Source organism: Chelmon rostratus, chromosome 23 (genome assembly GCF_017976325.1).
Source record: "Chelmon rostratus isolate fCheRos1 chromosome 23, fCheRos1.pri, whole genome shotgun sequence".
Lineage (NCBI taxonomy): Eukaryota > Metazoa > Chordata > Actinopteri > Chaetodontiformes > Chaetodontidae > Chelmon > Chelmon rostratus.
Window position 1 is genome coordinate 2,079,934 of NC_055680.1, and position 23,308 is coordinate 2,103,241.

Genomic DNA, 23,308 nt, shown 5'->3' on the forward strand with positions numbered 1-23,308 from the left:
ACACGTTCTGACTTGAGTCGTGCGCACTCTGTGGTGATCAGAGGCCTATGCTGAACCCAGACTTGTTTTTGACAGCAAGCTCACCGTTCTGCTTGTGAGGACAAGCCAGAATTCACGTCATTAGAGGTTAAACAGAAAATCACAAACTGCTCCCAACAGCCCACACAACAGCAATTGTCTATTTAAAAGTCTACAGCGTCCGTATCCCAGCAGGCTTTGCTGCCTGTGCGATGATTACTGTTTCACGAAACAAATGTGTGTCACGTAGGTCAATCAAGAAGCTGGCTCGTTCAGACCATTTACTAACCGGCGTTGATGGTGTGTGAGATGCGTGTGTGCTGGCCGCTCCACGTCAGAGTCCATGTCGTTGTCATCGTCGTCCTCTGAATCTTCATCGTTGTCGTCTGAGTGCAGATCCTGCATGACTGACTGCAACGGGCCCAGCACTGTGTACCAGAACACAAAAGACCACGCAGGAGTTGATTTCTTTTTTTTTTTTTGTTAGTTATTATTTACAATTAAGCATACGTGAAAACATGCACAAGGCAGCGCATCATGCTGTGAGGTGGAGGGATGGTCCAGTGGACTCTTTCACTTCCCTATCCTGTCTGTGGCTCTCAGCTCCAAACCCATCAGTTCCTTGGTGCTCTAGTGAGTATTTGGGGCAGCAGGATGGTGCATGTGGGACCGTGTGTGTTCATGGTAATGAAGGGTCACCCTGTGCAACACTGTGGCTCACTGATGTGTAGTGGAGGTCATCATAGGGTGCAAAAACGACTATGTACATGTTGCTGGATCAGCAGTGATGGGTGCTCTGGAGGGTGGCATCACATCCATGGTATAACACCCTATTAACATGGCTGCAAAGAGATGCATGAGTCCTCATGCATGTAGACAAGCTAGAAAGATTTTCTCCATGCAGATGTGAAAGGGACGCGGGGAGCCTCACAGGTCACAGAGGAACTGTTACCTGTGTGAGTGGTGGCAGGAATAGCCACCCTTTTCCTGATGATGAAGTCCACCACTGCATCCAGAGAAAATTACAAACACAAGCAGCGGTCACCCTCAAGAAAAGATGCAAAAAAATGTCCCGTATCTTGGACTAAACAATACATTCAAGATTAACCTGGCCCTCTTAGACTGCTCTCAGTACTAAAGTACTTCTAGAGCAGGCATGTCAAACTGATTCCATAAAGGGCCGTGTGGCTGCAGGGTTTTCATTCCAACCAAGGAGGAGCACACCAGGCTGGAATCAATTAATCAGCTGATCTCAGTCTTCAGCTGATAACTAAGTGATCCCTTGATTTTGATTGGTTGGCCTGATGTGCTCCTCTTTGGTTGGAACAAAAACCTGCAGCCACACGGCCCTTTATGGAACCGGTTTGAGATGCCTGTGATAGAGCATTGAAAACATTCTTTATTCATCGTTTCCATGGTTTTGGACATCATCACAACATTATGGCAACTATTCAGCACACACACACAAAAGATAATGAGAATAAAGTCCAAAAATATTTTGAGAATTAAATCACGATTAAGAAAAAGTAATGGGAAAAGGTAACTGAAACACATAACATTCTGACTTAATACTATATTCTCATGTTTTCCTGTGAACTACCCTGTAATCGACTTTTACAGTTTTTCACTTCTGACGGCTTTATCTCATAATATTATGGCGTTTCCTCGAAATTCCCTCATTATTCTTATGACAGTATATAATGTTTTGAAAATATTACAACTTAATCCTTAAAATTTTCTGACTTTTTCCCAGCAGTGGCCCCAATACTCAGCGATGAAACTGGCCAGTAAAGTGTTACCAGAGCAAACAGCTCCTTCTCTCACATCACATCTTTTTACTTTTGACTAAAGCTGGAGTTCAGTCCCTCATTTCATCATGTGTTTGAATACACTCTCCTGCACTTCAGAATCTATTTACATTCCAGTAGGCATGTAGTGAGCAGGTATTCCATAGTCTTCTTCTATCTTAAACTTTATTTAATCTCAGAGCAAACATTAAATAATAAAGCTCTGTTTGTTCAGTTAGAAAGGAAATGAGTAACTGCAGTTTGAATTCTGTATCTAACTCTGACTGAACCTCTTTTATTTCTGCCAAACAAGCTGGACGAGAGGTTACACCGAAACCACCAGATGCTCCGTATGACTGGCTGAAAAAGGCAATAAACATCAGATCAGCTTTAAGTTATGCATGTTCCACATAATTACCTTGTCGTTTGTGGTGCGTGGGAGCAAAGCCTGAACTGGAGCTGGAGCTGGCCGGACTGGGCTGTTCGGACTGGGAGGAAGAGGAGAAAACAAACAGTGATAAATAAAACAGACGACACAGACTGAAGTTGGAACAATACAATACAGTCTGGTATTGTAATATATTTTGCGAACAAACAAATCTTGAATCAAATGAACAAAACAGGTCCAAGTTCTATCCAGCAGCAGATCTGATGGATAATTGTTGATGCATGATTGAGTAACATAAAATACATGAATTATTTGTTTCCTGCCAAACAACAAGGATGAACGTGGAGAAGGGAATGACTGAAAAGAGTGAGTAACCCTGGTGATGTCATCAAGGTCATCCCATCGTGGGCTTGGAAACGTACTTTTTGCGGAAAGCCTGCATAGCAAACTGTAAGGCAGCCACGTTAACCAGACAGGGGGGATCTGACGAAGATCGATTTGAATTATGGGAACAGGCTCCACCTGAGCTGGACCCATATTAGAGAGAGGAAGTCAGAATCTGTCTCTGCTGCTTCAATCTTGACTATTAAAAAAAAAAAATCTCTTTCTCACACGTTCCTCCAAATTTATGGAAAAAAAGTATTAAATCACTGAAGTACAGCTTTAAACTGGACTTCTCTCAGTTTGTATTCCCAGCACACGTGGGGCTGAAACATCCAATTAAATGTTAATTTTTGTGCAATGTGTCAAATGTATTCATTGTGAAAATCAAGTTGTTTGGTTACTTTTAGTCAGCTAGTGGTCACACAACATGTTCTATGTATGCACGAGTTTCTGGTTGTGCATAAGTTAAGTTATAACCTTTTGAGTGACAGCCTTGCAACCAGGGTCTTTTTATTCTTGTACATTTAGTCCAAAAAAATCTGACGAACGTTTTAGTTTTGCTGCATTTTGCAGGGAGAAAAGCAAACAAAGGAAAAAAAAAAGATTGCATTTTTTGGCCACGTCGCCCAGCCCTCGTGGACGCTGTTTTGTCACATTCAGAGACTACTGCATGTCAGCAGTCAGCTGGCTCACTGACCAAAGGCTTTGAAGGGAGTTTAAACGCTGCTCTCGTTGTGAGGTGGCATATTAGTCTGTTTTTGTCAGCACTGATTCCTTGAAGTCTTGGAATGTCAGGGCCAACATCCATCCAACAAACCCACACGGTGTTCAGCTGTACTGCCGGCCAGGCCATCTTTACTGCTCGGGCCTCAGGTCGACATGTAGCTTCATAAATCACTCAGTCTGAGGATTTGCTGCACACACGCAGCGAACGACACAGAAACAGAAACAGTGCTGAAACATAAGCGCGCTCACTACACCTAGTGTGGAATGTTTAAGTTCGACATCATCTGTGTGACTGTGCTCAAACGTTCCCACAGAGGAGTCAACGTCAACAGTTTTTGGACACAGCCAATCAGTCAGCCACATCTGCTCTGTGCAGGGATCCCAGGTGTGCACAGGTGACAGAGTGGGCAGCGCTCCAAACACTGCACAGATTCTTTTCTCCACATTCCTGACGTGTACTTCTGCCACTATTAACCTTCACTGCTGAGTCGCGCAAACTGCCTGTTGGCTGTGACGGGAGACTGTGAACTTTTAGGCATCTCTGGCAAATGTCAGAAGACCATCATGCCTCATAATATGATACTTCCTCTGAAGAAGCTTCTAGCGGGCACCTGCCTTCAGCCTCATTACTATCTTGGAAACACTGTGGCAAACACACAATACAGCACTGTAACAAATGATCTAACAGGCCATTTGTGCCCACTGGATCCAGTTCTGAATCACCCCTTCAGCGTTAAATGAGGGACTCGTGTTGGTCAAGGTCAGGGAAAGGGAATATGACAAACTGGCAATACCTGACTCCCAGAGGAGTCTGGTCTGGGTCAAAGCAGTGATGTTGATCGGGCTGGTGCGAAATGTTTTCTAACTAAAGAGGCTAAAAAGGCACACTCAAGACTATTGGGGAGACTTTTAAATATTACACAGAATTAAATGTGAGATGTTTTTCATGGTCGTATCAGTGTGAGAATGATGGAAATCCATCAGGGACAAAAAGGCCCATAACTATTCATTAAGTACATTAAATTATTGACATTTATATGACACTTTGAATGAATGGATTAATACATTCAAGAATTATTAATTCCAGCATCAACAGGCACACTGCGGGAAAGTTCATGTACAGCATGCTCACTACGGCTAGAGGTCAGCTTGTTTCATGACGGTCCACTTGATTAGATACACACTGTGTTCTTATTGCACTCTCACATGAGCAGACACTTCCTTTCACAACCTGACTGATCTCAGAAACGAGCAGAGGGAATACGAGAAATCACCATGTGTGTGAAGCAACCAGAAATGCACTGTGCATGTGAAATTGTTCATCAGTTGTAGGAAATGGTGTATCAAAAGGAAAGGCTGTAAAATGAATGTTTACTCCTTTGGTCAATGTGCTTGCAATCAAAGCTGCAGGCAGTAGACAGTGGAGCAACATTCATTCTTTTTCTTTTTATTCTTAGTCGACTGTGTGTTCTGTGCATGTTTCTTGCACGATAAAGGTATCACAGTAGCCCTTACTCTGACAGCTAGTACTAAACCAAGGCATTTCTTTATTTATGGTAAGAATGGAAACTCTTATTACTCTGGAGATGAAGCTAGCTTTAAAGTGAGCACTTGTGTAGTCTGTCCTGCGCTGGCGATCTCGAATCACTTTGATACAGAATCATTCGTCCTCTTCAAAGTTTTACAGCTCATAAAATTCAACACGGATGCGGCCTGGGCGCTCTGGGGAAGAAGGAGATCATACTGGCAGACTTGGCTGCAGATGAGATGAACATCCAGACAGTCTGATGTGATTATCTGGCTCCTGATTTGTTGACAGCTCTGAAGATCCCTGAGAGTGAATGTTATTCTCTGCTTTTCGCCCAGCTGTAAGTATTGTGGTCTGGGATAATAGCCAGAAAATTGTGGAATCACAGGGAGGTCAATTAATCAACTAAACCACTGCAGTTGTTCTGTATCTGCCTGTGTTTTCAGTGCTTGTTTCTTTATGCTATGTAGCAGTCTGTGTTATTAAAATGGTCAATGTCTCAATTTGGCTTTTCAATTACAGCCTTTTCAAAATGCTACGCGTCTGTGTGTGTGTATGTGTTGTTTTATTCAATGGCAAGTTTTCAGTTTTCAGAAGCTGCAGCGTGTTGAGCTTTCTTCAAGCTCCAGGTGCTTTCAGGGGCTGGCCATCGAGACGGGTCGAGCACATGTGATGTCACATCAAAACAAGGACAACTGTGACAGACGGAACAACTGTAACCACCTTTGTGCTACTGAATCAATATCGACCAGGACAAACAACAGTAAGTGAGGAAGAACAATAATGGCACAGCCTCAAAAATTCATTATTAGACAGAAGAATAATGAGAAACACTTTTGATAATCGAGTTCTCGGTTTGAGTCATTTCTGAAGACAAAATTCTCTGCTTTCAGCTGCTGAGGTTTCTTTTGTCTTCTATGATAGTAAACTTAATATCTTTGGGTTTTAAACTGTTTATTTGACAAAAAAGAGCTTCAAAGACGTCACCTTGATAAATTGGGATGGCCATTTTTCATAGTTTTCTTTTTCAAATGCCCAATTAGTGTAATGAGATAACACCAGACAGATGAATAAAAACTGAAAATAATCATTAGCTGCAGCCTTACAATGAAGAATGTGTGTTAGACAAAGATGTACAAGCCTCAATTACACTCACTTATTTGCAATGTTTCAGTCCTCAGACCTTCAGATGGTGAAATTCATGAACTGATCTGTGTGTGTGTGATTTTTTTTGCCTCCTTCACAGTTGATGATCCAACACTCGTGTCTCTAAGACTTTCTGGAGTGCAAGAAATTTGCAGTGTCATCTGCGGGGCATCAACAGTTCAAAGACAGAACATTAGAGCATAATGGTGACGGACTGCAGTACAGCTATGCTGGGCTCTTACAGGCCACTAGCACCACCTGCCTGTCTGCACACCATCTCCATATCACTACTAACAAACACCACTACCAGAGCTGAAGCTGACCTGAGAGGAGGAACAGAACATCTGCGATCTTTTCCTATTGGTCAGTCACATCAGATGCAGAACAGCTAGAGTTAGACAGGTCCTGCTGTGGCTGCTCTGCTTCTGTTTGACTGGCAAAAAGATGCTAGTGAAACTGCTAATGAAGGCAGGAGCATGGTAAAAGTTGGTTAACATTGTAGAAGCAGCAGAACTACACGCAAGTCAGTTCTTAAAAGTTCAGGATAAGGGAAGCCTCTAGCAGGCAGCAGGAAAATGACTAGAAGAGATACTCATATTTACACTACATTAAGTGCAACATTTAAACTGGAGTCAAACTCCTTGTATGTGCACACATACTTGGTAGATTTTACCTAATTCGAGACTCATTATTCAGTGAAATTCCCACCCATGATGGACAGCCCTGTTTCCAAAAACAAGCTGCATCTAACCACAGCTGGGAGGAGGCTTGTGAAGCCAGCCTGGATGATGTGTGTGACCCACTCACATCTAGTGGAAATGTGGGTTTAAAATGTGTCACTGTGTCAGTGTAAAGTGCACCTAGATGTTAGTATGCACACCCAGATATACAAAAAGGAGGCTGCAAGCTGCCAGAGAAAACGGAGAAGTGGTGAGAGGCCACCGCCAGAAGAAACATGAGAGAAAAAGAGGAGTGAGGACAAAAGGCAGAGTGACTTCAATGGTTGTCACCTCCTACAAACAACACACAGCTGGTCTGTTGGTTTATGGGACAGCTTCTTCAGAGTGCCATAAATCTTACCACCACTCCTCTTTTAGGCCTTTTGTCCTGCTTCACTCAAAGCTGCCCTCTTCAAAGAAAATAAATAGTCTTTAGTCAGAGTTTCTGGCATCAATCTGGCGTCATCCCTTAACTCTTGGCACAGTTAGGACAGCCAAAAAGAAATGCCAGCCAACAAGAGCATACTGACCAACACTATTTGGTTTGCTTGTCTGATTCAGCAGGGGCTGTCCAAACAAAACTATTTTAATGTGAATTAAGAAGCCTTTCAGCTTGACACTGTGGATTCATTCAAACAAAGCCAGCTCATTTACACTGACACTGCTGCGGGCTGCAACACAAAGGAAAGGTATTAAACTTCCCTTAATTCATCTTCAATCAGAATGGTGCTATAACATTGGCAACAATATTAAATCAGTCATCCTGAATAATATCACAAACCATGATATTTAAACAAACATCCATCTATCGTATATGCCTCTGTGATGATGTGAGCTTTACACAAAGCTGTGCAGGTGACAAATCACTCAGCCTGTGACCACATGCAGTGTGCTAAAAACAAGTTCTCATGCTAACACGCCAGCCTACTTTCCCTTCATGTCATTACCTACTCCACATTTCCTCCTCTCCGCTGTTTCTGGCCCAGCGCTCAGTGGAAAAGGCTGAGATCAAACAAGTGGTCACATGAGGAATGAGAGCGGCGCTCTGTGTCGGCCCGGCATTCGGCCACCGGGGTTGCTAGCCTGGGGAGAGTCAAACACCTGGCATTTGTCACCCCACATCCCCTTTACAACCAAACCGACCCCCAATCCCTCTACGGGAGAACTTAAAGGCATTTACATACAGCGCAGACAAAAAACACAGGTTCTGCTAGTGCCAAGTAATAACTCCCATGGCTAAACAAGCTGTCCCGACAGAGAAAGATACATAAAGACCCACGCTTCACACAAACATCTGAGAATAGACATGAAAACAACATTGCATAAAATAAAACTGCTCAAAGCACGGGGATTCAGACCTTTCTTCCACAGACGCTCACCCTTTTTCTTCTTTCAAAAGCTAAAAGGATTAAAGGGGAACTCCATGCTATTCACTGCCGCGTCCCCCCTTTCTCCTCAGGTGTTGTAAACCCATAAATCTTTCTTGTCTACCATTTTGCCTGAAAACAGCCCTTCTTTATGGGGAGGTTCTCCACCAAATGTGCGCAGACCAGGCAACACAGGCAAATGCCTATACATGAAAGGAGCCACTGTAGACAGTTTTTTAATCCTGCTCTTGAGGTGGAGGTACAGAGGAATACTTTTTGAGTTTGTAATCAACACATTCTATATCTACATTCAACTATTTCCAATACTAACGCATTTTAAGTGTACAAAATAATTTGTTGTCAACAAGGCATCATCTAACTATCTCAATTCAGTTTTGTCCACTTCCTGTTTGGCCACCCAGACAAATGCAGCTGAACTCCCACTAGGTTTATTGGTGCCCACCCCTTCTCTCCCATTCTACCGCCCAACCCCCTGGAGTCCACCAGACCACCATTAAAGAATTCTCTCTTGCTGCTGGTTATTTGATTTTATAGCCCTTCCACGCAGAGGAAGGACTGACCACCAACAAATCCTCTGTCTTAAAGTTGGAAGAATTGGAGACCTTTCCACAACCCCCACCCACAAGTGAGTTTAATGTGCTGGACTTGTACAAGCACCACACTTCTAAAACCTCCATGACGATAAAAGGGACATGAGTCTCCTCTCCAATGAGCTCGCATGGAAACAAAGACCTTCATGCCTGGCCACAGACTCTAGTTGTGGCCGATGACTTGAATCTGTGGATTCTAGTGTTTAGTTGTTACCCTGCTTCCCATGTTTGTGTAATAAGAGAACAAAAAACACTTTATATGGCAAGATATATGGCCGAAAACATTTCTCGTGAAGGTTTGGGTGGTGTCCTGTATGCAACATTAATGTCCTCTACCAGTCACATGCCTGTTTCAGTGATGAAACAGTGTTCTGTTTTTTTTTAGAGAGATGGTAACAGATGTTTTACACTCATGCTACAATTTTGAGGCCTTTCAAACTTTCAACCTCTGGAGCACCAGTGCTACATGCAAAAAAAAAAAAAGTTTATGTCCAGCCCTAACTCTTGGTTTTGATAATATCTACAAGCCCAAAAAGATTCTAAAAAGATATTCTACTTACATCTGATTTGGTGGACTGGTCCTCCATATCAGAGTCATTGGGGTCCACCAGTTCCTGGAATGGTGGAAGTGTGGACACCTTCCTGCGTTCTGCCTCATCACCTTCTGGTCGCAATTTACTTGTTCGCATCTGTGATTTATCCTTCAAGAGTTTCTTATCCAAATGTTGAGCGTCTAAGCTCGATGTCTGCTTCCCTGATGAATCCCCAAATCCCTTTTTGCGTTTTTTGGTCAGGTGATCGTCACCTTCGGGGGTGGACAGACGCTTGTTTAGCCCTGACACATGGTTCATTCCCTCAGTCCGATGCTCCTTGGACAAAGACTTGGGTTCCTTGAAGCCCATCTTAGGGTTGATATCTCTAAGTGGCTGGTTCTCTTTGGGTTTCCTGGAGGGTTCTTTGGAGGCTTTGCTGGGTTCCCAGCCAGAGTCTCTGAAGGCACTTTTAGGCTCTTTCAAGTCTTTTGGAGGCTTGTCTTTATGGTCCTTGGAGGGTTTGTGGAGTTTGGAGAAGCTGCTGTTGGTGCTGGTGGTTGTGGCGGTGGTAAGAAGGGTAGTACAGCTTCCTTTGGAACCATCCTGTGGGTTAAAGCAACATATGAGATAGATCACACATTGTATGACACATCCTACACATCAAAAGACGAACAACAAGCAACTGATTGAGTCTTTTGGTTGCTAGTAGTCTAAATCATGATGTACATCTGTATGATGGCAAGTTAAGTCCTGTATGAAAAAACCCCAACAAGAAATCCTATCCAACATTCAGAGAGTTAGAACAGAATTACACAGAATCATCGAAGCCACAAAAGAAAAAAAACTTCAGCTTTTAGGATTATGCAGCAGGGTGGAGCGAAATCCCACTTTAGGTCAGTGGGCAAACATAATAGGGCAAGGGCATAATTGGCCACTGAGAAACCCTGTTGTCTGATGATGGTATGGGCCTGTAGTGCTGTGATAATAACTGAAAGTAAGTTCATCTGATAATAACTCAAGAACCCAAAATATGAAAAAACAGGGGCCCATTTTTTAAAAATCTCACCGTTTCTTTCTTTGCGGTAGGAAAAAATGGCTCTTGTGATTATGCTGTCTTCTTGCTGCTTGTATTGTGTGGACTTTGGACTGCGTTTTAGACTACATGTAGAACTTCTGCGTACTGCCAAACAACAAAGTGAGCAAAAACCAGGCAGCTAGGTCAAATGAAGATTAATCCTCTGCTTTTTGCACAAGAGAAAACATGCATGCCACCCTGCAGTTTGGCATTACCATCTGTGAAAAGAGGTCTATTCTTAAAAGAAAATCAAAAGGGTCTTCTTAGTCCTCATCTATGGGCTTAAAGAGCAAACTCAGGACCTCTTTTGAACAGTGCTGTTCAGTGGGGTGAAGGGGCCTTTTCAACAGCCACACATGCGCAACTTTAAAAGTGGAGCGAGGAGCAATGCGGAGAAAGGAGGAAATGCATTCCTTCTAACGACGGGGGCCATTTGTCCCTGGGTCTCACCTCCAGCCCCCTTGTCAATATTTCATCAATGCAGTAAACCCATTAAAGCAGTCTAGACGACGGGGTGTGTTACAACTCTGCCCAATCACCTCTAAAACCTTTCATTTTGTCTATCTGCTGGTGACCCCGGGACCTCAGGATGTAAAACTGCTGGCTCATTCTAAACTCCAGCATGCAGTGAACCCATTTCCCTCCCAGGGTAGCCCAACATAAAACCTGGTTTAGTGCTCTGGAGGGGACACACAGTGCCTCTACCACCATCAACATTCAAGAGATCACTAAAGTGGCACTTTTTAACAAACCTTTCAGCACCGTGACATTGGGAGGTTAGCAGGTGACCCAAGTTGATGTAAATCACTGAAGGGCCTATAATAATAATACTGTCGGAGTGGAACTGAAAGCACATGATAATTACAAACAGATACTGAATACATTTTTAGGAATTGCCTTACGTATATAAAGGGTTTCAGAGGGGTTCAGCAACTTAGATCTAAGACTTTTTAAGAGTTTTTTAATATCAGTTTCACAATCATACCAGCAAAAAAGATTTAAGTATGGTGGAAAACCTGTGCAGGTGCAGGCCTAAAATGATTTATTATTACATTACATTTTTGTCAGCACCTCCCAGTAAATAATAATTCCTGATGATAGAAATTAATACAATTAATGACTACAGCAGCAAGTGAAAATACTCAAAACTGTCAATTAAAAATAGTTTTAAAACCTTCTAAGGCCTTTTATGAGGAAACTGAATTCAAGGTTTTTTAAGACCAGCGTACATTATATCAATTATCACTTTTATTGTATTTTAATACTGTATATTTTAGAGAGCATATATATATATACACCAAAAAGTCTAAAAGTTTGTGCAAGTATCTCACCAAATGGGAAGAGGCTCAACCATACCTAATGAAGAGCAACATCAGTCATGTCTCATTTGGTAGCCTCTTGACATCACAACTGAACTACTGAATTTACATGTGCTTTTGTGTTTTCATTTATATAACACAGGGATGTTCACAGCATTTCATGAGCCAAGTGCTTGCTCGTGAGGTAACTGTTGGGTCTCTGTAGATAAAGAGTTTGGTCTGTACCTGCTCTAAATGTAAAGTGTCCTGAGACAACTTCGGTTGTGATTTGGTGCTATATAAATAAAACTGAACTGAACTGAAATTGATTTTTACTCTCAATCAGGTATCTGAGTCTGACCACCTAATAAATCCAATCCTCGTGGTGATTTTAGGATTCGATGTGTGTACCCTCGTCTAAATGTAAGGGGCATGTTGTGGTAAGGATGGCGGGAGGACACAGGCCACTGGCCCAGAAATTTTCCCTCATTTTCAAATCCCAGTGTTGACAGATATGTGCTGGAAAACATGTACGTTTTACTCATTAAAGGCTTATCTTATTTGAAATACACAATTTTATATTAAATACTATATATATGAATAATGGCGTAAAACTTAAGCATTCAGGACGAGCGAGAGAGTGTGTGTGCGTGCGTGAGTGTGTGACCCCCTGCTCCACAAGTAATTCATCACACACACTGTGTTTAGACTGGAAACTGTTTCCATGTGAAATGGGCCTCTCCTAACCTGGCTCTTAAATGACACTATTTAAAAGGGACTAAAAATAACATAATGGAAACAACATGCGAGCTTATTGACACACATGATTTAATGCTGCAAAACATAATCTCAAATCGCACGTGTAGCTGCTCGGGCCATCATTTAGGCCTTTTCTCCATCTCCCCCTTCAATTCTCTTCACTGACTTTGCACAACGTTATTGTCTAAAACTTCAGTCCACAGCAAGCTTTAAAGGACATTTGAGCAAACCGTGGGCTTCTTCAGTCCCACAGGTTGTCGAAGATTCACAGCACGTCTGAGTCAGTGGAGTAAGTGCTTATGGCCGAGCGGCAGCCAAGATATGGTTTGCTTAAGCCAAAGTGGGATGTCTTTGAAATCCCTGAGTTTAAATATATTGGACGTCTTTGAACCTGCCAAATATGTGGGGGGATTAGGGACTGCAGACTTTGAAGGGGTAAAAAGTTTCAGAGCCGGGTGGGGCCGAGAGTGGAGGCGGAGGAGAAGGTTGTTTAGCTCCAGGCTGTGTCTGGAAACAACACTGACCTTTGACCCGTGGAAGCTTTTGCTCTTCTTTGGGTCAGAGAAGGTGGACATCAGCGAGCTGTTGGGAAGTGTAGGCAGCTTCAGGTGCTGGCCGAACAGGGAGGAGGAGCCCTCCTGCATTACCATCACCTGCCAGAGGAACAGCAACAAACCAAAATGATCAGAGGCCTCTTTGCTTTGAAAGATTTTGCTTTGGGTGAAGTTGAAAAGTAGTGCTGGGTATCAAAGTTAAATCCTTTCAGCGCCGTCATGAGGTCTGAAAAGTACTGAAAGCTGGCTTTGAATGCCTGGCCAGATTCCTCGCCTTGTTTATGAATTTGATTGGACATTCCTCGTTTAAAAATCAACTTTTTATGGGAAAATATATGTGCCAAGGAATCTGACAATGTGCACTACAGGGATCCCTTACACCAGCTGATTTCCTGTTCTAACACTGACTAAACCTGAATAAACTGCCAAGAATGGCTACAAGTGAGTACTTGATTTATTAATGCAACATATCATTTGTACATATTGCACTTTTGTGGGGTGTATTTTTAATGGTTAGGAGTGTAACTGACTCTGGTCAATATTTTGGCAAAGAATATTGCAAATGATACCCAGTCCTACTCAAAAGAGAACGCATTTGTGGCATTTCTGTTATTATTAGCACTATTATAGTATCACAATTCAAGTCTTAAACAAATGGTTCAAAATTCTGAGAGTGAGATAAGGTGTTTGATATCAAACTCATGTCGATGTGTTCAGAGCTGGAGCCAGGGTGTGATTAGCATATCTTAGTATAAAGGCTGGTTTCAGGGGGAAGCCACTAGTCTGGCTCTGTCCAAAATTAAAAAACGCACCTACTAACACATCTAAAGTCCTCTAATTTACACACATCTACTTTGTTTAAACCGTACACAAACGTTTATTACTGTGCCCGGCTTGTGTTTGCATACGAACAGTCAGAGTGCTGAGCCCAAATTGTCCTTTTGGCATGGATTCAACAAATAAGATACAACAAGTTAACTGTTGAACTTTAGAGGTCTTGGTAAGTATTGTTTTTTAAAATAATACTGAGACCTCACTCTCTTCAAACGAATGAAAACCGATGTAATCAATCTAGAATCTTTTAGAAAGTACAGTAACTCTTGTGCATTAGTGCATTACCATCTTCAATACCAAGAGCCTCAAATGTCTACACAGCAAACATTCTAACACGTAAAGCTGCGTGTTTCTGCTGGAACGTCTTGCAGACATTACAGGGCAAGAAAGATGGCCAGAATATGCAAGTAAAGACAACACAGCTGCTTCAGTGTGACTGTATCAGAGTGCTGGGGAACACGATGGTAAGTCTCCCGGCCACGAGTACTGGTATCATTACACAAAAAGCAAAAATCTGAAACCACTTTGTAGAGGTGTCCAAATCTACAGGTTTTTTCCACCCAAAGCATGCTGGAAATCTTACTTTTGAGTCTTCTGTACTTCGTTTGTGGGGATCCCGTTGCTGTTTAAGAGAGGGACAAACAAAAGTATTATTTATCAGTGTCCAAATCTGTGGAACACAGGGGGGTAAAGATACTTAGAACTAAATGAAACGTACAGAGTAACGACACTGAAAACCCTCCAGTCTCTCGTCCTGACAATAGAGAATGTGAGATTCAACATGATCTGTGTCAGCACTTGAGTCCTTTCCGAAGCTAAGACAGGAGTGCTGGGCAAAGTAAATACAGAGCACTTAGCTCCAGTCATAAAACCTCCAGACTACAGGGGTCCTCTGGCCGTGGGCCAACAGACTGACTGCACCCAACACTGAGGAAGCAACTTGCGTGTCCCAAGGCGATCCTAAGGCTTGATATCTGGCCATAAAGCAGATCAAAATCTGATCCTGTCTTTACTGAACTCTGCTGTATTTTGTCCACATCAGCCTACTAATGCTGCAGCATTGCTCTCCTTAATGACAGCTGGCCTCTACACTGCAAGCATCTTGCTTCACATGCGAGTGAAAATCAGAGAATGTGAAACATTATTTGGTTGCACTGGTCACTGACTCAGCTCGCTCAGACTGTAATGAAGCTGTTATCTCTCCTCTCTTATTAGCAAAGAGCAATTAACACAACAGTCAGCCTGCAGATTCTCATTTTTAGCTGGCACAGACCATCTCTTTCATCATTTAAAATGACAAACAATGCTGGGGGCAGCTTGCCTGTTGTCGGCTTTCTGTGCTCTCTGCAAGATGGTGCACTCATCCAAAGATTGTCTATGAGGTAACAGAAGCACCGCTGTACACCAGCAAGTGGACTGAGTGTTTCCCACAAATTCAAAACAGTGAGGCGACATCTCTCTGCTGCAGCTCATTGCACCATGTCCCGTTTCAGGAATCACATTCTCCACATTAAACTTTCATCTCCATTAATAATTTCAGCTTATGAGCTTCATAGTTTTGAGCCAAGACCTGAGAAGTAAGGTGGGCCAAATTTCGTAGCTGTTATTTCAATACGACAATATACATACTTAATTAACATTTAGGTAAATATGATTTTGGACTCTGTATTGGATCGGGATCAACTGACAACAATGGACTGGGGACATCCACAGAAACATCTAAAAGCTAACTGATGCCAGTTTATCACAACTGTAGTAACTATGGAGAGCTGTAATGACTAGAACAGCTGATCTTTAAAGTTGTTTATTCTGCATTGTATAGGTTTCATAATATATTCTGTATATTGAAGAATAATTCTTCAATAAAATGATAAAATCTAAGAAAAGCTCAGACAATAGTGGTCAAACAATAAAGCCGCCTCTTCAGAGTAGGAAACAGATAACAGGAGTGGTTAGGTTACACCTACTATACTGTAACAGAATGACATTTGGTCTTCACAGTCACACTACTCCTGTGAATAACAGCTGTGCTGCCTCGGAGTTAAACAAAGAGCAGTTTCTCACGTCTGGAAAAAAAAATGTGACTATGCCATTGACTAAAATCTGGCATCATTTGTCAGATTACACTCCTCCAGCATGAGAGAGCCATTGAGCTGCTAACTGGTGTATGTTGACAGAAACATTTTAATATGATTAATATGAGGATAAGTCTGGTGATGTACTGTCAACAAATCCCATGTGCAGAGCCAACAATGACCGGATCCTGCAACCAAAGTACTGTGTTTGCATCAATGCCTGATGTATCTTATTCTTCTGTGCCATGCCCTAGGTGACATACACTGTCCTCACTGGAGCACCAAATGTGGATAAATCCGCTGCTGAAAGCAGTCCCCAAATACAAATGCACTATTTCTTCCAGTGTGAGTGACATTTGATGAAACTACCATGTCCAGTTGTTTCAGAAAATGCCCAGTTAGTAACAGTACAGCTCAGCTGCAGAGCAGCCGACCAACACCAAACTCCTGAATTAGCCTGAATTAGTCTCATGTTTTTTTCTGTAAGACACACGTTAAAGCCTTTGTTCATTATCTACGATGCAAAAACATCAGATTTCCACACAGAGAAATAATAAGTGTGCGTTCTGCTCATAGTTGAGTTATAAAATTCTAGTGCATCATGCAGCGTCTCTCCAGCCGGGCTTCTGACAGCTCTGTGAGCCGAACACTCAGTCACAGTGGATGAGGGGCGTTTGTACCAGCATCTGGTTCCAAACTAGTTTAGCAGACTTCGCTCACATTCAGCTCCGGAGCTGAGAGTGTCGGAGCAGTGGACGGAAACAAGCCATGCTGCTCTCTTCTCTACTTCCATCAGTTTGTCATGTCGTTTTGTGACTCGGTTTGTCAACTTTACATCCTTCCATTCTGTTGCTCCTGACTTGCTCTGTGTACAATGATGCAAAACGCAAGTTGACTCTTCACTCCAATCATCCACGTTCACGGGGCAGCGCTACATTGTCAGTTAGATCTTTCATGGGAAGTGTTGACAGTAAGAAAATCAGCAGCCGTGTCCTTTCATAATATAACTAATTATTTGGATCAGGAATCTTAGAGTTTGTGGACCGCTGCATGAATGGTTAGTCTCAAACAAGTTTAAGGTAACCTTTGCAAGGTTGTTGACCTCAGTGACCACCAGTTTAAGAAAGCAAATTGCAGATTGATGTTGTAGAAGTATGTGTGACACTGTATGAGTGTTTACAAGAGTAATTCTGGAAAACAACAATCTCCACTGACTCTCCATGGACAAATAGAGAGAATGTTTTTCCTGTTATAAAGCTGCAGTAGAGGTTTCTGTATCACATTAAGAAACGTCACTCAATCCCTCACACTCCTACCCCTCCGGCTTTCAGTAGCTTCCTACGAAACTCCTCTGTTGGGTTGTTGAAGGTGAGCTTCTCGCAGCGGAGATGATTGACAGGCGGGTGGCCCTCCAGGTGGAGGAACAGGTCGTAATCAAAGCGAACTTTCTTCGGTTCTTCCTAAGGAAAAGTGGTGATCCACCCAGAGAGAGAGAAAAGAGGTCACGATCAATCGATGAGAACTTAGCCAACATTATGTTCAGTTTGCTGGTGAGTGACACTGTACCTTGTTTTTGAAGTAAACTTCAATAGGCAAGATGAAGCCAGCGTATCCGGACTCCTCCACTTTGTACGGTGGATCCTTGCACACTGAAATCAAAAAGAAATTTGCTGTTTAAGAGAGACCATCGACCTTCAACACAAGGTGACTAGCAAAACAGAAAGGCCGGTTTAAATTCACCTTGTTCCATGAAATACAAAGCAGCTGCCCTCATCCAAACACTGTTGAGTGCATGGCAGCAGCCTGTGTGTGTGTGTGTGTGTGTGTGTGTGTGTGTGTGTGTCTGGTAGTGGTTGCTGAGGGACAGGCGCTCTGCTGAACACCAACAGTCCTAACTATTATTACATCTATCACATTCTCACCATTCTGTGCACAAAAATCAGGCCGAGTAGTACATGAAAACCACCGCGATTGCTTTTGAAAGTCTTTCAGCGTGTCACAGAATGGACTGAGCCACTAAACCTGCAGCTCCATTCTCGTGAGATCTCATTAACTCTCATTTTCTTTAGCTGCGCTGATATCAATACAAAAAAAAAAAAAAAACCTGGCTTAAATTAGAACCAGGGCCTTTAAAGCTTGTGAATCCACCCAGCTCATGACAAGGTGAAGACTCCTCATCCCCGTGGGCCTTTAAAGACAAACACACTCTGCTAGAGCTCAGGTGTTCTTCCCTGGAGGAGTGTGTTTGTCAGCCTCACTCTCAGCGGACTCCACACAAGAAGTACCAATTAAGTCCATGTATGTGGAGACCTGAGTGTGTTTACTGAAAGTACACACAAGGGCTGCTCTTAGCTTTGGTTCATCTGTCGATAACGTCGCTCGGATGCACAGCATGAATGGAAGGCAAGTCTGTAACATCCAGCGTGAAACGTGAAACTGGTTCAGGCTGAGCTCACATGTTCCTTCCAGAAAAACAAAACAAAGCAAAAACTTGGTACCATCCATTACATCCTATAATGGATCATACATCCTCATTAGTTGCTTCCCAGGGGGCCAGATAAGAATTTCATGTGCAGTGATGATACAAATAAGCACTATTTAAAACCACTCACAGCTAAATAAAGACAATTGCAATTTGGCTGCAACTAATGGCTATTTTCATTATTGACTAATCTGATGATTATTTTCTGTATCAGCTGATTAACTGTGTGATTGATAAGAAGAAGACTGTTTAGTTGATTAACAAATCAAATGATTGATCGGCTCTTCTTTTCAGCTTTAATAGAAAAAGCTGAAAAATGTTCTGTTCATCCTGACTTCAGGTGGATTGAGTAACCTTTTCACTGTGGAGGAGAGGGTCGAGTTTTCCCTTCACCTGTATTGATGATGCCTGTATAATAGGAGGCTTTAGCTGAAAGAGTCCAGTTTGTGATCTGTGATGATGTCACTGACCGCAGTGGCTTTGTTGGCGAGAGATCGGATGTTGTGGACGGCAAACTTATGACAAGTCGTGTCCATATTTTCAGCTGATTTGGCTTGCAGAGTTAGCACACTGTGGTCTAAATGCTGTGTTGACAGGAGGATCGTGGTCTGTGTGGGGAAAGTTCCCGTTGAGAGGCTGAATGACAGGTGAGGCCAGTGGAGGGGGGTAGCAGGGGGAACAGTACTCCAACCAATAAACCAATATAAACCAATATGAACAGAGATGGAGGTTTCTGGGAGGAAATGTGGGATTAGAGTGTGTAATAACACCATGAAAAGAAGTTCATAACAGTTTAAAACGAATAAATCTTAAATTATCTAAAAATCAGGATATAACTGATCATGATATAATGTAAACAGACAAAATATATGACCAAGCATTCTGTGTCAAACTTCAGTTCTAATATACAACTGACAGCTTGGCTTTCAGGGATGCAGGAGACCTTGGAAATACCTTAAGTCATCCTCAGTACTGACCAGGCTTTGGCACCCATCAGATCATCACTGTGCTCTCCTGTTTCTTCTTGGAGCGCTGCCCCTTCAGGGAGCAGCAGTGATTGATGGCTCAGCTGACTACGCCGAGGTCGACCTCACCGCTGGGGCCGAGCCAGCCAAAACCCAATACCACTGAGCAAATATTATGGGTTAGAGTTAATTGTGCATGTGGGTCAGGTTCAATTACGTCCAGCTAAAAGAGCCCATTCACCACCACACCTTTACACGAACCGAGGCGGAGAAGGAGATGAGCTGAACCGCATCGCAATGGAAAGAAAAATTCACACTCGGGCACATCAGCTCTGTACATGTGTTGGTATATTTTTCTTAGTCATTTAGGAATAACTGGTCAGACGTGAGGTCATGTAGAGTTATTTTCAGTGCAGACACTGATGTCAATAACAGAGTGACAAAATCAGTATTAAACAGTATATTGGTAGATATTCCCTTTAAAACCAAAATATACAACATGAATAAACATGATAAGAATTCCTTACATTTGGTTATGGAAGAATACCGACCAATGTATTTACTGAGCGGGACATTTTACAGTTATTGTTTGATCATACTGCCTGTGACGGAGACACTGTTTCTAAATTACCTCAAATATTATGTTTAGATTTTCTATGCTGCCATTTCTGGTAAGTTGTTGGTGATTTTACAATCATTTCCTAGTGCTTTTTAGGAAGAATTTGCTGGTTTCACCCTCAAAATGTATGAACTTGAAGTAGCCTGTCATTGTCACATACAGTATGATAGTAGACTGAATATCTTTGACTTATGGTTAGACAAAACACTTATATTAATATTGAATAATGTAAAATTAATAATATTAATATTAATAATTGGACAATTGGAAATTATATGGACATTTATCACTATTACTGCCATTTTATAGGGAAAAAGAGATAAACAGAGCAGCCCTAGTTATCACCATGGAAAAATAATACTTTTAATTAGTTGATAATTATATTTTAGTCGCACTTCTGTACGCCAATACACAACTTACTGTCAATATAAACTTATAAGCATTCTGAGAATAAAAATCTCATGCAGTAAAACTAGATAAATTTGTATGATATCATGTCAGTGGTGCAGTGTTTTACAGTAGAGAAAAGCGCTCTTGCCTGAAATGTGGATCCCCTCCTTTAACATCATTAGTCGATCAATGGACCGGCAGAAAATGGATGAGTAGTTTTTTCATCAATTAATAATTTTAGTGACTTTTAAAGCAAAACAATGCTTCACCGAGGTGAGGATTCGCTGCTTTTCTATTTTGTGTCAATGTGAACTGAGTATCTTTGGGTTTTGGGATGTTGGTAAAACAAAATAAACCATTTGAAGACGTCACCTTGAACTCAGAAATTGAAAACTAATTTTTTCACATGGTATAAGCAATACTTTTGATGAGTTTGGTTATTGTTTAAGCATTTTAGATATGAAACTAAATTGATCTAACCCTGACATGTTTAGCATGTAGGTTTGATGACAGCGTGTCCCTGACCTGCCTTTCATTAATATTTAAAACAGAAAACAAAAAACTAAAACAATGACGCCGACATTTCAGTTATTACTATACTTTAGCAATGAACACCGTCTGTGAATACTGTCTAAACTCACTGTCAAGAAAAAAAAACAATCTTTCCCTCTCCACAGATTGCAAATAACAGGTAACGTTACGGTTAAAATGTGAAAATAAAAACCCTGAAGCTACATGAAGACACAATGCAAACCCAGCTAATATCAGGGAGAAGTCAGAGCAGCATCTTGGCTTGGGGTTCAGTAGTTCAGGTTGAAAAGGTTAATATTATCTGAAGGAGCGTCTGAGAGGCACAGATGTACAATGCAACCGCTGACCTGTAACAGAAAACTTGCCGGTGGTCACAGAAGCTTTCAAAGAGGGACAGAGCTGCGTCGTTTATTAACATGGCCTTGGTTTAAACCCAGATGCCAATCACAGAACAATGCCAGTCACTATGTATTTGCCCGTTCTACACAGACTGGTTTGTAATGAGGCCAGGCTAGACGGCAGACCTGTCCATAAAACAAAAGACAAGACTGAAAATAAGAAATTCTTTAGTGAGGCTTGTGGCTCAAATATGAGCTCCTTCCGCTCGCTAATTAACTGTTAATCCCTCTTCATCCTAATGGAAACGTTCATCTCAGCATAAAGTTGTGCAAAAAATTATGGCGTAGAGAAAGAAAACGCATGACAATTTATATTAAGCAGAGAACACTGACATTTCCTCACTCATCTGCCTTATATTTTAGATATTCTTATCAAAAATCAACTGGATTTTTTAAATCTCTCATATGTCACTGTTGGATTTAAACACCCAGTGTGGGTTGGGTTCTAACTAGAAGTCCATATAAAGTAAACAGTACTTAGATCACTATTACACACCTGTCCTTTCCTGTCAAATCGAATCATTTGAGCTCTGCCACCTGAGGAATATTTTAAACATTTCACTACATGTACTTTAGCGTAAGGCTGCAGTAATCAATACTTTGATTTTGGAATTGGGGTTGTGCTTGTGTTAAACCTGAATTTAACACCAGTGTACCGAGTGCAGGACATTTTTAAAATATTTGGGCAACTTTTCCCCGCACTGTCAAAACTGGGGCACTTAGAGAATTTCGGGGGCATTTACCAAGACTAGGGGAAAACACAGTATATGGTTGGACTGCGTATGTATATTATTACTTTGTTTATTTAACCAGCTGTTCATACTAACTTTGACTGTTCGTTTTGATCATTATTATTTGATGCTCGCTATTTTGGGAACAGGAGACAAAATATTTGGCACAGGGATCATTTCATGTCAAATACTCAGAGATTTTTGGTTTAAATGAGCGATAGTTTAGATGGAACAGCAGGTTATGTTGACAATCAAGCAAAACATTCTGATTAATAGTGATAGATTGCAGGAGGGCAAAACAGCGTTCAGCATCTTTCACATCAAGAGAGACGCTGTGCACATTTACGCAAGAGGCACAGCAGCGTGACTTCATTGATTATTTAAATCTACTGATGCGGAGACGGGATTGGTCAGGATCTAATGTCACTTAATGTTCTGTGTTCTTCTACACATCAGTTCATGTTCATCAAGTGAAACTGTGAATCCTGATCAATCCTGAGCTCCATCAGAGCGGTCTAAACAAATGTACGTCAGAAGGTAAGAATTTAATTTGGCCTTCGTCCCCTGGAGAGTTGAAATCACTGAAAGCAGCCTCTCCAATTGTTGAAGTAAATCATTAAAGAAAACATTCATACTTCAAAACAACAGACGACAAAGAAATCACCTGGAAAGCTTGTACTGCTTGACAGAATTTAAAAGGCAATATAGCCTACAGGGACCAGTAAAGGGGGAGTGAAATGTCCGTGTCTCTGAATCTGAGAAAATATTGCTCAGGTGGATGGCAGGTGGATACATGTGAATTCAGATGAACTCTGAAGACTTAACAGAAAACCCTTCGCTGGAAATGCTGCCTGATGACATTATAGAAAACCGTTGATGCAGATTCACTTTGAAAGAGCTACGGCTAACGGGGAAACTCATTCAGCTGGCCACACCAGCGGTGCAACTTCATCACTCAGCTACTCAGTCAGTCACAGACAATTGTATTGCTGGCCCTGCTGTTGCTGTCCAGCCAAAAATAGTAATTAGTGCATGAGGTTGCTGTTTTTACAGTGAAATGAGCCCAGATTAAAATGTGTTCAGTAATCACCCCTTGTGTCAACATGAGTAAATAACAAGGCCACTATTGCTGTTCCAAAGAGAAGTGAGCAATCATCTGGATGTGTACAGAATAGGGTCAGAATGCCAGAAAGCCCTGAAGGCAAACATTTCTCTTGTGCATGCACTGCATGCCACAGCCTCAGGTGTTTTGCAAAATTACATACTAGTACTGACTTGTACTGTCACAACAGCCAAAATTAGTGTAATATTCCCTTTTTGCTACAGTTCTGGGAATAACTGAAGTTGAACATGTTAGCACACTGTATTTCAACCCCAAATTTAGCCCTGC

At 41.9% G+C, this 23,308-nt stretch overlaps 1 protein-coding gene across 1 annotated transcript in view; it reads right to left on the reverse strand.

The window, feature by feature from the left end:
- The window catches only part of mllt3 (MLLT3 super elongation complex subunit), a 47,837-nt gene that overhangs the window by 5,754 nt on the left and 18,775 nt on the right, over positions 1-23,308 (reverse strand). Inside the window, exons 3-9 of the mRNA XM_041965242.1 lie at positions 17,369-17,451; positions 17,119-17,262; positions 14,311-14,349; positions 12,864-12,992; positions 9,235-9,810; positions 2,224-2,293; positions 308-446 (exon numbers count right to left, since the gene is read on the reverse strand). Coding sequence (XP_041821176.1) covers positions 308-446; positions 2,224-2,293; positions 9,235-9,810; positions 12,864-12,992; positions 14,311-14,349; positions 17,119-17,262; positions 17,369-17,451 — 1,180 coding nt within the window. The remainder of the gene's footprint in view (positions 1-307; positions 447-2,223; positions 2,294-9,234; positions 9,811-12,863; positions 12,993-14,310; positions 14,350-17,118; positions 17,263-17,368; positions 17,452-23,308) is intronic.